Below are 16,997 nucleotides of genomic sequence, written 5' to 3'. Positions count from 1 at the left end.
ATCGTAGCAGATTGATCAATGGGGCAAGTTTCATGTGTGGCGAGTTAAATTGCGGGTACTCGCTACTTTGAGTGGGCCAAACATACCAACCTAGTAAACATGGGTTATCTCGTCAAATCTCGGGAGCTATGCACTTTTGAGCCTGGATAGTGAGTGGGGTGACCGCCATGCAGTAACGTTATTGGGTTTGCGAGGCTGTGGTGGGCAGCAGATGGCAGTGCAACAAAATCCGTTGTTGTACCCCACTTCTGTGCTTGCACGTATGTGGCTCCTCGTCTTCACTGACCAGCGTAGTGAAGTATGATGAAATAACCCCCACGGTATGGCCCTCATCCAGCAGTAGTGGCAAAAGGGCCACGTGTACAATGCAATACAGGCGACGAGGGAGGACATATTCGTGAGCGAGTTTATTGACCATTTTTGGTAAAGAAATGTGCATGTCTCCACAAAGCAATCAAAATATATCTTTTTAACGAGCAAACTTTTTAAAATGGTAAACGTCCTCTTGAGGCAATACTGGATCAATGTTTCAGGTTGGAAGCCCCAAAAATCCATTGCTGCCTCGTGCGCCGAAGACTGCGCGTGACCCAATGGGGCTGTTCATGCATTTGGAACCGCGGCGATTGGTCAATTAAGTTGATTAATGGACTAAAATTTGCAATCTACTCCTTATTTAAGTGGTCAATTACTTGGGAAACTTTGGAAATGGTAACTTTTCACATGCTTCCTTCCGAAGGTGGGAAACCCCCGCAGTATAAGCCACGCCCAGCGTGACGCAGTCAACGATGTCGCTAAACTCGACTCGTTACCTCCCGTCCAGCGGCACACGTGGGAAGAGATGATACTTTCTTTTTTTTGTGCGATCCGATTTGGTGGAGTAAATGTTGTGATCGATTAAGTTACATAATCAGGGCCCAGCTCAATGTATTCACCGCATGGACTGATCATTTGATAAAAAATATATTGATTAATGTACACAATCGGGTGTAAGAATTGATCATTTCTGAACAAGGCAGTGATACTTTTTTTCATGTACTAATATATTTATATGTAGGTGGGGTGGCAGCACAGTGGTTAACACACTGCACTATGAACAGGTGAAGGCTAAGGTGATATCTGCAGCAGCCCTGAACTTACCCCATACCCTCCCTTCACCAGCCCGCATTTACCAGCATGAAGTACGGTGAAATAACCCACATGAGTTGCACAGCGTGGGGTGGCCTTCATACAGCAGTAGACCGACAGGATATTACATTATTTAGGAAACCTGTGGATAATTGACAAGTCACTGAAATGTACAGGGGTTAAATCGTTAAATCCAGGGTCAGCCGGGTATGCCTGGGTCGGCAACCTGGATAAATACTTCCTCACCGAGCACACCACATCCAGTATACCCTTTGCTATGACTGTGGTTACAACAGTCACGTGCCTATCCCAGTCTACCACCAGCCTCCTGGAAAATGTGAAGAATTAAAAGTCCACTTGGACCTACAGTGCATGTTCAATAGCGTCACGTCTTGTGTTGTGGGTTTCTGTGCTAAGAGCGCACTCGTGAACTGTTCCTCCACCGATCACGGCGTGCACGAATTACACGGAACTCCGCTTGCTCAGGTTTGTACTGCTCAATATAAAGAGTCGAATCATCAACTTATACTTAGTTACTTCATATTTTTTTGTGCAAGACGGTACGTTGATTTTCCTGGGTCTGTCCTGCAAGAGACTTGTGTTGGATGGTCATTCGCCTGCTGCTAATAGAGGGTTCTGATCGTTGTGATGATTGAAAACCGAGCGAATCATCCACAACTTTCGGGATTTGCTTTGATTTCCGAGGGACTGCCTGGATTTGAACCCAGGCTTCCATGCGGCGCTGGCTCAATTGTGCTCGCTCATTCGCACCGAGGGTAAAAGGAGCCATCGCAATATTGGCCATGCGTTCACGAATAATTCCACCATTGGCTCGGCACCACGAATGGAGGTGGCCGTTGTCTTCACGCTCGATAGAGCGGCGAGACAAACCGCACTCTCACCGATCATAAATTATATACATTTTTTTGTCTTTCATTTTTCACTGTTAGAATTGTCATCGCTTCCATGCACGGCGATGCATTTTTCCATACGTACTACAAACACCTCAATGACAAATGGCATTTGCAAGTAAGCCAGAAGTGACATCCTAAGCATTCTCTTACTATCCCAATGGGAGCGTATATATATTCTAATATCATTCAGCCTATGTTCTAGCTGTGCAAAGTTATCATTCGTTTTCCCTGTATTAAATAAACCAAATCTAAGCAATCAGAGTTGACCAAAGTCAAATTACATGTGAACCAAAACTATCATATTTGTGCGGTCATTGTTGGCCAGATCCACAGATTACCAATGCTGTATTTGAATTATCTGGTGCCATCTCTGGTGGCTACCAAACTTTGGTGGAATATAATCACTGGGTCAGTGTTGTGGCAAAGGCAATAATCCTCTGACTCGTGGAGATAGTGTCCTCGAAATATTGCGAGTGGATATGCAGAGTCCGGTATATATGATGCTTTTCTCAGAATGACCCCTAAAATGGAAATAAAATTGGAGAATGGAAGCTGGCACTCTGGAAGCTCAACACCCGAATATTGTGCAAAGCATAGAACCGACTGCTCATTCGCTGCGTCTCCACGCAGCGTGGAAACATCGCACGCCAGGCAATTGCGGTTTGGTACCGTACAGCACGGTGACGACCGCAGCATTGCACTGCGCGTTCCAGAATTGACTTGTCAGTTTCGGTGGAGTCCGCAGTGTTTTTTTTTTACCTTTTTTTTTACAATTTAACAAGTAACATAAACATTACAAGCTGTTTGTGGATGAATAAGCCACATTTTCTCAAGGGGCTCCCTAGAACCCCTTTAGAACTCCTTCAGTGGAGGCCCTTCTGCCAGGAGTGACGCGAGGGAGCAATTGCAGCGCTGCACTCTTACCAGTACCGCCACAAGCTGTACGTGAACTAAAAATAGAAAATAGCGGGCTAATTGATAAGAAAAACGGACGAACCACCCGTGAGTGAACCTGGTATTCCGAGGACGCTCTGTTCTATAGCATGTAGTATTATTCTTTTTTATTTTTTAAATAAAACTCTCAAGCTCCAGGTGCCGATGATCTACAGGCCGAGTGATTTGCGCACAGTCTGGTGAGCGATGCGGTAGAACTGCTCGCGATCCTCGCGCCACATCTTGGATGCGTCGACGTTCGCTCCGCTCTCGTCGTTGGGTTCTGCCATCGCGTCCCGATAAAAAAAAAAACAAGAAATCGTCATCAGTCCCGCATAGCTTTACTCAAGCTAGCATCGGCATCAGCCGTGATCTCTCCGTCCCTTGAGCCGTCACCACGCTGGTCGGTTGTGCGTGGGTGAAGATGCCCCGATGATATGCGCAGCATGCCGCTACTAACCCAACATTGGTAGTTATCAGCAGCCGGTAACCATGAATTGTTGTGACTCCACATTGCGATTAAATAATATATATATTTTTAAGAATGTTGGTTAATGTAGCAAGCTGTCAGTGGCTGCAACGGTGATGTGAACACATCACATGTAAACACATGAAACTTGCAGGCCTTCATTCATGTGTAAGCTGTGCACGCCTGCCCTATGAATACATACTCCGATGTGTTTTCCAGTTGTGTCAATCCCAACAATGATCTTATGCTGACCCGCCCCTACTGGACATCTGTGAAAAAGATATTCATAGCTCATCGGATTTCTCCAGTCTCAATAAGGATTTTTATTCTTCAATTGTTCAGTGAACTTTTAATATCACGTGATATACAAGAAGGAAAGTCACGCAAGTGGTTGTCTTGTGGATAGGCTGACCCCTGCTGGATGAATGTGGCATTTCTTAAGGAAAAACCTGAAGGGGGAAAAGGTGTGCCATCAGCTCGCATTGTTTTGAGAACACATGTAATATTACTTTTCATTTCCGTATACTTTGGATTAATCAAATATGTGAATGATGACAAAATCCCATTATGATGGAATAAGCGCAGGCCAGAAAACCACAAGTTTAAAACATGCAGAAACATGTACATTTTTGTTATGCATTTGTATGTTTCTTCCTAAGATAAACTCCTTCCCCGGTATCTTAAACCAAAAGTCGGTCGCTGTGTTTTGTAATCCGGTATCTGTGTGTTTGTGTGTGGCCACATTTGTATAACTTTTAATGACACTGGGCACAAGTCTGGGGCTGATATTACTTTCTGGAGCATCTTATAATCTGGAGTATACGGTCGTATTTATGAATCGCTGAGTCCCTCGTGTGGCAATCGAAGATCCACTGATGGACGATATAGCCGTGTGCCGAGCTTGATAATCAATTCGAAGGCCTCAGGAGTTGCTTGACGTATTCCGATCGTACGTCCGGTGCAATGGGCAGCGGTGGGTTACATGTGACGGACAGATCGCACTTCACCACATTCACAACTCGGCGACTTCTTTCATTTTCCTATCGTAAAGGAAACGGCCGCACCGGCCGCACGTTGTTCGAACGCGATCTAAGCGCGGGGCCCCCCCCTGTGAGCATACGCACGCTCGTCGCCTGACCCGGAGAGCAGGGGCCCCCGCGCGGAGGGAGGTTCGTGTGTCGTGTACCGGCGAGCATGCTGACGACGGACAGCAGGATCTTCTCCACGCTCTGCACGGGGCTCCAGCGCTCGGCGCTGCTCTCGTAGCCCATGGGGTCGTCGCCCGGCGCATGCAGGATGGAGATGCACACTCGCCCGTCTGGGTAAACTGGGGACACGCGGAGACCGCAGAGCAACGATGAACACGCGACATGGCTAACCCCGCCAACATTTCGCTTGTCCTCCACTGGCACATCTGAGCCAGCCCAGCATGGGTTAGGAAGCCTAACAACAAGCTGTACCGCTGACGTCATACGCAATGGTAAAATGCCAATGGAAAACCCACCTGTACTGTGGTAGCGCCATGTTGGCTTGGTTTCGATGTGCAAGTGGAAAATTTATATTACAGTACAGTAACCAGAGTAGCTGCATTATTTGATACGTGCATCATTAGCGTCAGTGGCGTAGCTATTGAGTGTGTAGGCCGTGAAACTGCACCGGGGACCACGGACCGGAGGAACCAAGGCCCTGGGCTTATGATGTTGGGGGGGGGGGGGGAATTGGAGCGGGAGGCCTCGTTTAATTTCTTACACCAGGTGACACGTGTGTTTGTGTGCCACGTGGATACAGGCGTCGCGTGCGTATGGAACAGAGAGAGGAGGCTCACTGTTGGGGTGGAACATCTCGCAGGTGAAGCGCATCTTGGGTGGGCTGAGCGGGTAGTCGGGAGGGAAGGTGAGCACGGCGGGGAACACTCCGCCCTCAAAGCACGTGCCCTCGGGGCCCCTGCACATGAATGGTTGCTCTTAACGTTCGGCACAAACACCACTCGCGGGATGACTCGAGGCAAGCACAAGTAGCTCTTTAACTCGCGGACAAGAGCGCAGGCTGTACACGTCCAACGTGCAATTCCAGCTGCGTTCATGAGGACAAGAGAGAGATCTTCTTGCATGCCACCGCAGCGGTTCACTCATGTAGCTCTTTCCATTTCTGCCGAGGATGGAAATGTTAATACGTAGATTTTCACGTCCAATATTATGATTAATAAATACTCTTTGGTTCTATTCGGTAAAGTCACGTAGGTAAAAAAATAAAACAACAAAAATCACGACGTTTCGGCCACAACACAAGCGGCCTTCATCAGGTGAAGGGACCAGCCTGTCTCGAAGACTGCGCTGTAGTGAAACAGAGTCAAGCTCAGCTTAAAGGTCGTAGTCTGAGCTTGGCTCTGTTTCACTCCAGCGCAGTCTTCGAGACAGGCTGGTCCCTTCACCTGATGAAGGCCGCTTGTGTTGTGGCCGAAACGTTGTGATTTTTGTTTTATTTTTTTACCTACGTGACTTTACCGAATAGAACCAAAGAGTATGGATCCTTGCAGTCACGAAAGCTTCAAATCTAGGATGAATAAATAGTTACTTTTGGGTTTGGTCATTGGGAAAATGTTTGTCGCGTGACGGTCAAACTAATAGTCAATTCTCAGGTGATGGAATTTTACCAAATTAAATGAAAAACCAGAGTTAATGGTGACCAGGCTGGGACCATCAACTTGAATAGCTGAAATCCAGATATGAACCCAGGATTTCAATGGTACTAGCTCAGAGCTCTAACCCATAAGCCGCAGACAAAGCTGGAGTAATATCACTAGAATGCCGAGGCGGCACGCTGAACACTTGAAAGTGTTTCTCCCATTAATCGAAGCTTCAGGTTTATTACTGGACAGCCCGGAACCCAGAGCCCTGGTGTGAATCTACCAGCTACGGATTACGAGTGTTTTGGGTTGCATCAATGTGTGGCTCGAGTCTCAAGTTGCAACACTGCCTGTCGTACTCACATAATGAGAGCTTCCCATTCGAAGAAGTTCTCTTCATCCACCGGTCCTACAAACGAGAATCAAACACAACATGATTTGTCATTTTTACCAAATCACCCGGAATGCACCCTACCTCATCAGATCTCTGGAAACTAAGCAGAGTTGAGCCTCGTGCTTGGATGGGTATTTTAGACTGTGGGGTGACGTGGGGAGCAGCAGCAAAATCCATTGCCGTAACGTACGTCTATATAACACCACGCTCCCCGCCTTCACCAACCTGCACTGGCCAGTGTGAAGTATGGTCAAATAACTCCCACACTGTGTAAGGAGGCCCTCATCCAGCAGTGGAGTGACTAAACGAATGTATACCTACGTGAAACTTGCATTGAGTAATTTTCTTCTTTCGGAAACTGAAAAATAAAGTATCCATTTGTGATCATGTTGTGTGTTTATGTGTAGCTTCTGCGCTAAGCAAAATCTATTTTCTTTTAAACATTCAGATCGGGTCCTTATCAGGTAAGGTCTGGATGTGTACCGATGGATCTCACGACATCCTACTTGAGTTAAATGCATTATTTCAAAATTAATTATATTTCAAGTCCCAAAACAATATAATCATAAAAACACATCACACCCTTTGACAGTTAACCATTTGCATTTCTTATCTAAATTAAATGTCACCACGTTTATGACATGCCATCTACTTTTATTATTCTACAGAAACAGTACATTTTTAAACTGTTAATTCAGAACTGCTCTTATTTAGAATATTTTTGGGATGAAATAATTCAGTCTGTGAGGGTCATGGTATTTAAGATTCTCCCTCATCTTTGAATCCGCATGGATTTCCGGATTAAGATCACAAACAACATGGCAATGCAAGAGCAGGCTGTCCATGTAAACACTTGAGCAATGATCCTTGTACAAAGTCCAGTCAGAGCTCACTCTGAACCCCAGGGTCTGGCACCGACGGTATTAATGACAAGCTTTGTAAAATCTATGACCTTTAATCCAGGTCAAGGAACACCAAAAGTTAATAATCATGCGATGCGGTTTCATTAAATAAGTTAAATTACCATAATATGCACGCCGCCCGAAACCTGGCTTGTTTATAACGTGTGCCAATGTTGTAGAGGTATAGACATCATATACTACAGCATTGTGGAACTTATGGACAATTTCATCAACATCATCAGCAGCCGTGGCCAATCCACTGCTGGATTAAGGTCTAGCGAAGCCACTGCCATGTCTCACGATGCTGCAATATAATACTCCATCAAGCAGCTTGCACGTGAGCTGATTGAAATGTACTGAATGGGACATTTTGTTCGAAGGCGATGTGTACATTCCCGTATTGTAAAATAGACAACACCGTGACTCATTGGGCTGTTACATGGCCCTGAAGAAAAAACATAGGGTGATCCATTCATAGATACCCCTTTATTGTATTATTGTGTACCACGGAAATTTGATCAGAGCTAAATGCCAATGTTGAGATCTGCTCGCCACAAGAAGGCTTCAGGTTAGAGTTTGTGTAGTTTTGCTCTTCCTCCATACACCACGGATATCTAATGACCTTAAAGCGGATTGAATGTTGTGAAGGGATGGCTCGCATATCTTACAAACTATTTAATAAGTGTGTTGAGATTGGTGGGAGATGTCTCGAGACTTTCAAATAAAATAATTATATTTCTCATCAGTCACTCTCATTGCCCGGGTGAAAAATATATTTCAAAACCTTTCTTAAAAACCTTACATATACATACACAGATACTAAGGTATTGTGAAAGCCCGTTGGGCCGTTTGTCCATTTCTCCACCAACAAAATTATAAGAGGCTTGCACAAGTCCAAAAAGTTATAGAAAGTGTGGGGTAAATAGTTGATCTAAAAGGTTTCTGAAAATTGTCGACCCCCCCCCCTGCTCAAAAACTATCATTACCCCCACGTAGGTATATATACCTACACACCCTATACAACAGAGGAAGTAGTACCTATTGACTCTGTAGTTGTATCTACTGACTGTACAGTATCTACTGAGCCAGTAGTAGCTATTGACTGTACAGTAGTATTTAGTGACTGTAGTAACGACTGACCGTAGTAGTATCTACTGGCCCTACAGTAGTATCTACCGACTCTATAGTAGTAACAACTAACTCTATAGTAGTATCTGCTGACTCTATAGTAGTATCCACTGACTATAGTAGTAACTACTAACTCTATAACAGTATCTACTGATTGTATAGCAGTATCTACTGACTCTATAGCAGTAGCTACTGACCGTTGTAGTATCTACTGACTGTGTAGTCGTATTTGCTGACTGTAGTAGTATTTACTGACCATAGTGGTATATATTGACTGTTTCAGTATCTACTAACTCTATATAGCATGATCTACCAACTGAATAGCAGTATCTGCTATGACTACAGCAGTGCATACTGACTGTGGTGGTACCTGCTATGATTACAGCAGTGCATACTGACTGTGGTTGTACCTGCTATGACTACAGCAGTGCATACCTACTTTTGGTGGGACATGCTTTCCCTAGACCAGTGTATACTGACTGTGGTGGTACCTGCTATCACTACAGCAGTGAATACCTACTTTTGGTGGGACATGCTTTCCCTAGACCAGTGCATACTGACTGTGGTGGTACCTGCTATCACTACAGCAGTGAATACCTACTTTTGGTGGGACATGCTTTCCCTAGACCAGTGCATACTTACTGTGGTGGTACCTGCTAACACTACAGCAGTGCATACTGATTGTGGTGGTACCTGCTATTACAGCAGTGCATACTGACTGTGGTGATACCTGCTATGATTACAGCAGTGGATACTGTGGTGGAACATGCTTTCACTACAGCAGTGCGTACTGTGGTGGTAGGTGCTATCATTACAGCAGTGCATACTGACTGTGGTGGTATCATATGACTACAGCTGTGCATACTGACTGGTGGTACCTGCTATTACAGCAGTGCATACTGACTCTGAGAGTTCCTGCTATGACTACAGCAGTACATATTGTGGTGGTGATACCTGCTATTACAGAAGTACATACGACTGTGGTGATACCTGCTATGATTACAGCAGTGCATACCTACTTTTGGTGGGACCTGCAATGACTACAGCAGTGCACACTGACTGTGGTGGGACCTGCTTTAACTACAGCAGTGCATACTGACTCTGATAGTTCCTGCTATGACTACAGCATTGCATGCTGACTGTGGTGGTACCTGCTATAACTATAGCATTGCATGCTGACTGTGGTAGTATCCTGCTTTCACTACAGCATTGCATGCTGACTGTGGTGGTTTCCTGCTATGACTACAGCAGTGCATACTGACTGTGGTGGTATCCTGCTATGACTACAGCATTGCATACTGACCGTGGTGGTATCCTGCTATGACTACAGCATTGCATGCTGATCATGGTGGTATCCTGCTATGACTACAGCATTGCATGCTGACTGTGGTGGTATCCTGCTATGACTACAGCATTGCATGCTGACTGTGGTGGTATCCTGCTATGACTACAGCAGTGCATACCGACTATGGTGGTTCCTGCTATGATTACAGCTTTCACTACAGTAGTACATGCTGACTCTATCTTATATATGAAAGGGAAATTTATGAATGTGTGTCTGTTCGAAATGTTTAGCATACTTGCCGACATGCAACCAACTTATATTATCATACACTCACACAACCACCGACCCTTTTACTAATCATACACTAATTTCCTCATCATACACTAATTCCCTCATCATACACTGACTCACTCATCATACGCTGACTCACACATCACACACTCACACTACCACTGACTCACTCACATATCATACACTCACTCACACTACCACTGACTCACTCACACATCATACACTCACTCACACTACCACTGACTCACTCACACATCATACACTCACTCACACTACCACTGACTCACTCACACATCATACACTCACTCACACTACCACTGACTCACTCACACATCATACACTCACTCACACTACCACTGACTCACTCACACATCATACACTCACTCACACTACCACTGACTCACTCACACATCATACACTCACTCACACTACCACTGACTCACTCACACATCATACACTCACTCACACTACCACTGACTCACTCACACATCATACACTCACTCACACTACCACTGACTCACTCACACATCATACACTCACTCACACTACCACTGACTCACTCACACATCATACACTGGGAGTGTCATGCTGCCAGCTATGGCTGCTAGTTTGGTCGTACATGCTATTTATATCGTTGAGCGATAAATGAGAATCACAGTTCCTATGATTAGTTGTTACATTGTTTTTGAAGCTTTATTTTGGTGATTTAGAAAACATATGGTTAATCTATCTTATGGTTGTTATTGTTCGACTTGCATCACACTGGGATTTGAGCACAGCGTTGTAATACGTTTTTTTAAAAAGATTTGCTGGTTTATCCAGGATGTTTCTGTAGCGCGTCGTCGCTTCAAGACGATTCTAAAGTAACCTACAACCTTCGATTCCTTTGCGCGATTTAAATAATCGATTCTTGGCGCGCTCGGGTTTTATTTTATTTTAAATTAATGCGTTATCTTTTGATTTGTATGTTACGTTTTTAGGTTTTCAGACTTTTAAAAAAATATATTTTCCCGCTAGTAGCATTATATATCGACTCTGTAGCAGAGCCCCCGCCTCGCCTAGATTGCCCGGCCAGCCGAGGCTGTGGGCTGGGCCGCTACCCCCCCCCCCCCACGCTACAATAATCCTATTTAATCGCTTTAATATTAGTATCTACCGACCCTATAATAGTAAGTGCACACATTGGGTTGGAGGAGGAGAGAAGAGGACGTGACACTTGGATGAATTTACCTCAGCGTTGCGTGTAAATTTTTGGCATTTTGAATGAGAAATGGCGTCCACCCTGCAGCGATGGCGTCTGTGCGTTGCCAGGGGCAACAACTCGTGTCGGCGTTTCGCGCATGCGCAGCAGCGAGCCGGTCGGCAAAAGAAAATAAATAAATAAAATCGCACCAAAACGCGATTTTAACCACTTTAAAGTTTAGGGATGGGAAAACGAAATAGCCTATTCCCACCGCGGAGCCCGGGGCGTGCCGCCCGGCAATTTTTTTTCTACGCGAACCCCACGGTCCGAGAGCCAAATCCCCCGCAAGCGAGCGTACGCAGACAGACGGACAGACGAACAGACAAAAAAATGCCTTTTATAGGTTAGATAATTATAATTTACATCACATTGCTAGGAGACGAGTAAAGGCTTTGAAATGAAATAAAATATAAAATAAATCCGTATAAATTCTCCACTTATATTTAATGGGGTATAATAGGATCATTTTGTACCGTGATTCAATGGAAGTGTTCGGGTAAATTATTGGAAACTCGCACACGCCACCACTGTGTACGACACAGCAGCAGCGTACTGTGCTACAAACTAGGGCTGAACCATTTGGGGAAAATATATAATTGCGATTTTTCTGACAGATATTGAGATTGCGATTTGATTTGTGATACATTTTTTCAAGTCAAGCTTCAGTTCAATATTCACTGTGTAATAGATTTAAAACATGTGATGGAGCATTACCACATGATACCATCAAAATGTGAACTGCTCTATATATTCTAATGCAAGGATGAGAACTTAAAATATTTTAATTGCTTCCAACATGTATTTATTAAAATGTTTTAATTGAAATAAAACAATCACATGTAGAACAATTGTTAAGTTAAATAAATAAAGCTATAATAAAAAATAAAATTCCAATAATAAAGTAATAGGACTTTTCAAATCGCAGCCTTTGCGATTTGCTAATCGCGTCGTTTCAAATTGCGATTTCGATTTGAAATTGATTAATCGTTCAGCCCTACTACAAACCAGGTGACCCACGTTCGATTACCGCTCACGACCAATAACAGTGTAAAATATATAAACTGGTCATGAACTTCACCGAGGCCTGAATAAAGTACCTGGTGCCGTGTGTAAACACCAGCACTTGAGAGACAAAGGCTGGTCACCTACCCCCTCATGTGCAATTTCGGCATTTCATAGGTGCTGGGCTAAAAGCACTTGGCCCCAACGGTCTGTTAAAATCTAGACAGGGGATCTGTCTTTTTGTGACACAGCAAGAGGAGAGACACTCACCCGCCACAATGCCCTCCGGTGGATTCAGCGTGAGCTCTGTGTGGAAATAAGCACAATCATGCAACGCAGTACCATCGTGCAGCAGTAGACCGAGACTCTCATGGAAACGAACACAATCACGCAAATTAAACACGTAGGCTTTCGCGATCAATATCAACCCAAAAAACCTCTATTATGGACAATCATGCAACACAGCACCATCGTGCAGCAGTAGGCTGGGACTCTCATGGAAATCAACAATCATGCAACACAGTATCATCGACTCTCAAAGAAACTTCACGTGCTGATATTGATCATTACATCTGCCATGTACAGTGCCAACATATGTCCACTGATGTTACGGGTACCGTATACATGTGTACCGTATACATGTGTTTATTTGTGACGCTAAATATGTTAAACGTTGTGTGTAAATGTTATGTTTAAAGTTGTGAGTTAATTTCGTGCTTAATTCGTGTTTGTTAACATGTTCATTGGTTGTTACTTTGTAATGTTTTATGTTGTGACATGTATGAGTGTTCTTACGTGTATTAGTGCTATACTACTAATAAGTAATATTTAAAAATACTTTAAAAACCCGCTTTAATGAAATGTACCGTACGAGTAATGGCAGAACTCCACAACTCCAGGAAGTGGCCCCGAAGCTTGCCACAGCGTAAGGGACCGTGGCCAATTACAGCCAACGTGAGTTGAGCGTGGACAAAATATAAAAAATAATGTTTAAAAATATTTTTTTAATATTTTTAATGATAGAATATAGTATTGTCATCAGTATGACATACGTATACCAAGTTTGCAGCCGATACGACATTGGGAAGTGGGTTAAAATTGAGTTACAAGATTTGAGGATACGACAACAGACAGAGTGAGTTCAATAAAAGCTGTTACTGGTAGGAACCTCCTGGTTACACCACCAGCCCACAGGGGATTATTGTGTCCGTCCGTCGTGCACCAAAAATGGGAGGGGTGGAGTGGGGAGGGGCTGGGTGGGGAGGGTGGAGAGGGGCTGGGTGGGGGGTGGGAGGGGTGGGGCTGGGTGGGGAGGGGCTGGTCACCCCGTGGTGCCCTTATAAAACTCAACGTTTAACCTACTCACGACGGTTTGTGCCCGCCCTCACAGTCGGGCATATTTGTGGCGAAATACACCACGTGGTGCCGCCGTTGACCCTGGCCATTGACCGAGCAACCCAACGTTCCTACCAGCTCCCTCCGCAGGAATGTGTAATAATGAAAAATATGAGCCAAGTGTGTCCCGCGCATGACGTCACTCCACATGAGGCCCACCCCCTCATTAATATTCATGAATGGGTGCATTTTTTACACTATCAACGCACAAGGTCTAGCTGAATTAAATAATGTATTAGTCTAATTCCCTTCAAATATGACGTTTCTTTACAGGTGACGGTAAAAAAATCTACGCAGCACAGTGCTACATCTGTACGTGGCGTCACTGCAAAAGAGGCCCCCCCCCTCTTCATTAATATTCATGTCCGCGTGGAAATTTACACTGCCGCACAAGGTCGCACACTCTACATGCAGCACCCCTCCCCTCATTAATAATCATGAGCGGGTGATGTCACTCCACATGGGACAACCCCCCTCATTAATAATCATGAGCGGGTGACGTCACTCCACATGGGGCAACCCCCCCCCTCATTAATAATCATGAGTGGGTGACGTCACTCCACATTGGGCAACCCCCCCTCATTAATAATCATGAGCGGGTGACGTCACTCCACATGGGGCAACCCCCCCCCTCATTAATAATCATGAGCGGGTGACGTCACTCCACATGGGGCAACCCCCCCTCATTAATAATCATGAGCGGGTGACGTCACTCCACATGGGGCAACCCCCCCTCATTAATAATCATGAGATGAGTACTCTTTGGTTCTATTCGGTAAAGTCACGTAGGTAAAAAAATCACGACGTTTCGGCCACAACACAAGCGGCCTTCATCAGGTGAAGGGACCAGACTGTCTCGAAGACAGCGCCGGAGTGAAACACAGCCAAGCTCTGACCGCGACCTTTAAGCTGTGTGAGAGGGATTAAGGTGGCTGTGTTTCACTGCGGCGCTGTCTTCGAGACAGCCTGGTCCCTTCACCTGATGAAGGCCGCTTATGTTGTGGCCGAAACGTCGTGATTTTTGTTGTTTTATTTTTTTACCTACGTGACTTTACCGAATAGAACCAAAGAGTATGGATCCTTGCTTCAAATCTAGAATCATGAGATGAACAATTTCTCGATTTAATATTTCAGATTTACTGCAATATACACACGTCTTAGGACGGGCAAACAAGCGCGTGTTTAATATTGTTGTTAGTTAACGTACATTACTACAGTTATTTCATTTGTACAAAGTTTGTGTTTAATATTGTTGTTAGTTAACGGGCATTACTGCAGTTAAATTTTGATTTAAAGCTTTCGTGACTGCAGTAATTAATAATCTTAGCTCTTTCGGTAAAGTCACGTTGAAGGGAAACAATAAAATATATATTTTATTATTGGTTCCCTTCAACGTGACTTTACCGAAAGAGCTAAGAATATGAATTACTGCAGTTATTTCATTTGTACAAAGTTAGCGTTTAATATTGTTGTTGGTTAACGGAGATTACTGCAGTTATTTAATTTGTACAAAGTTAGTGTTTAATATTGTTGTTAGTTAACGTACATTACTGCAGTTATTTCATTTGTACAAAGTTAGTGTTTAATATTGTTGTTAGTTAACGGACATTACTACAGTTATTTAATTTGTACAAAGTGTTTAATATTGTTGCTAGTTAACGGACATTACTGCAGTTATTTCATTTGTACAAAGTTTTACTTATTAGTCGTATGCTTATCATTGCTGCATGCAGTTGTTTACACACGTTGCGTTTAATAATGTAATGTTGTTGTGTTTATTAGTGTAGTGATGTTTATGCTCGTGTTACTATGTTGTTCATGTTGTGTTTATGAGCGTGGAACGTACTTCGTTAACTCAACTCATTGTTGTTGTGCAAGTTAGTGTTGTTATCAGCGTGGTGTACTGTACTTGTTTGTAATAGTTTGCTGGTTCATGTTGTAGAAGTTAGTCCTACGTAGATTAGTGTGGTGCTTGTTATATTAGTCTATACCGAGTTGTGCTCATGAATATTCGTGTTAATGTCGTGTAAGTTGGTTTTGTTTATTCACGCAGCGTTTTTATATATATTCGTCTCATTGTTAATTAGTGTGTATTGATGTTAGTGTATATTGATGGTTATTAGTGTGTATTGATGTTAGTGTGTATTGATGTTAGTGTGTATTGATGTTAGTGTGTATTGATGTTAGTGTATATTAATGGTTACCAGTGCGTATTGATGGTTATTAGTGTGTATTGATGTTAATTAGTGTGTATTGATGTTAATTAGTGTGTATTGATGGTTATTAGTGTGTATTGATGTTAGTGTGTATTGATGTGTGTATTGATGGTTATTAGTACGTATCAGTTGTCAATGTATGTTTATTGGTGTTCACTCGTGCGCACTTGGTAGTGTTTACGAGTGTATCTGCGTGGGGTTAGTGTATGTGTGTATTTAGTAGACACCAGTGTGTTTATGAGTTAAGACATCATTAGTGACAGTGGTGTTGGCCACGCAACTCACGCATCGGCAGTGTTTACGAGTGTATCTGCGTGGGGTTAGTGTATGTGTGTGTATTTAGTAGACACCAGTGTGTTTATGAGTTAAGACATCATTAGTGACAGTGGTGTTGGCCACGCAACTCACGCATCGGCAGTGTTTACGAGTGTATCTGCGTGGGGTTAGTGTATGTGTGTGTATTTAGTAGACACCAGTGTGTTTATGAGTTAAGACATCATTAGTGACAGTGGTGTTGTCCACGCAACTCACGCTTGTACTCGGCCATGAGCCTCTTGAGCGCCGTGCCCGCCATGTCGCCTCACACCGACTCGCGCTCACGACGATAACTGATCGATTTATCGATTAATGAACCAGCTGGTGTGGCGGGGGGTGGCGGGGGGAGTGCTTCCCCTTGGCTATGCTCGCGTTGCAACCCGTGCGACGAGGCTGGCCTAAGGCGCCACTCGCTCCTCGACTCGCCGCTGCTGCTGTGGGGTGGGGGGGCGCAGTGTGACGCCGTGCGGGGCGGGGGGGGGGGCTGAGGCACCGCGATGAACCACCACGCCGATAAACCGCGACACTTCCGCCCTGCTAACGACGACGAGGAGGTAAAGGCGCAGCCCCTGAAATTCCCACTCACGCCGATGCCGTCGGAAGGGGTCTCCACTGGACGAGAGAGAGAGCCACGCCAGAACTCGAGGGACGATGTTTGTCCACCGCTCTTCGTCCGCACGCCAAACGCCCGACGTCAATCCGCGGTTCCGTGCCCACGGTGAAGGCGCGGCCCTGCAAGTGCGGCCCCCCGTCGCCGTT

At 44.5% G+C, this 16,997-nt stretch overlaps 1 protein-coding gene across 2 annotated transcripts; it reads right to left on the bottom strand.

The window, feature by feature from the left end:
• Positions 1-390: 390 nt before the first annotated feature.
• UBE2G2 (ubiquitin conjugating enzyme E2 G2) lies at positions 391-16,718 on the bottom strand. Of its 2 annotated transcripts, none has more exons than XM_032977931.2 (6): positions 16,455-16,710; positions 12,583-12,618; positions 6,431-6,476; positions 5,267-5,385; positions 4,628-4,768; positions 391-3,255 (listed from the first exon to the last, which is right to left on the bottom strand). In XM_032977931.2, exons 1-6 carry the CDS (start codon positions 16,495-16,497, stop codon positions 3,143-3,145), a joined length of 498 nt encoding a protein of 165 aa, XP_032833822.1. In that variant the 5' UTR covers positions 16,498-16,710; the 3' UTR covers positions 391-3,142. The 2 variants fall into 2 exon arrangements, with proteins under 2 accessions (XP_032833822.1, XP_032833821.1); XM_032977930.2 differs by lacking the exon at positions 391-3,255 and adding an exon at positions 3,741-3,890 and having other exon boundaries at positions 16,455-16,718.
• Positions 16,719-16,997: the final 279 nt, after the last annotated feature.

This window comes from Petromyzon marinus, chromosome 64, assembly GCF_048934315.1.
Source record: "Petromyzon marinus isolate PM22_M1 ecotype Great Lakes invasive population chromosome 64, UKy_Petmar_22M1.pri1.0, whole genome shotgun sequence".
Lineage (NCBI taxonomy): Eukaryota > Metazoa > Chordata > Hyperoartia > Petromyzontiformes > Petromyzontidae > Petromyzon > Petromyzon marinus.
The sequence above is the reverse complement of the archived record's forward strand: the minus strand, read 5'-3'. Positions and strand labels throughout refer to the sequence as shown.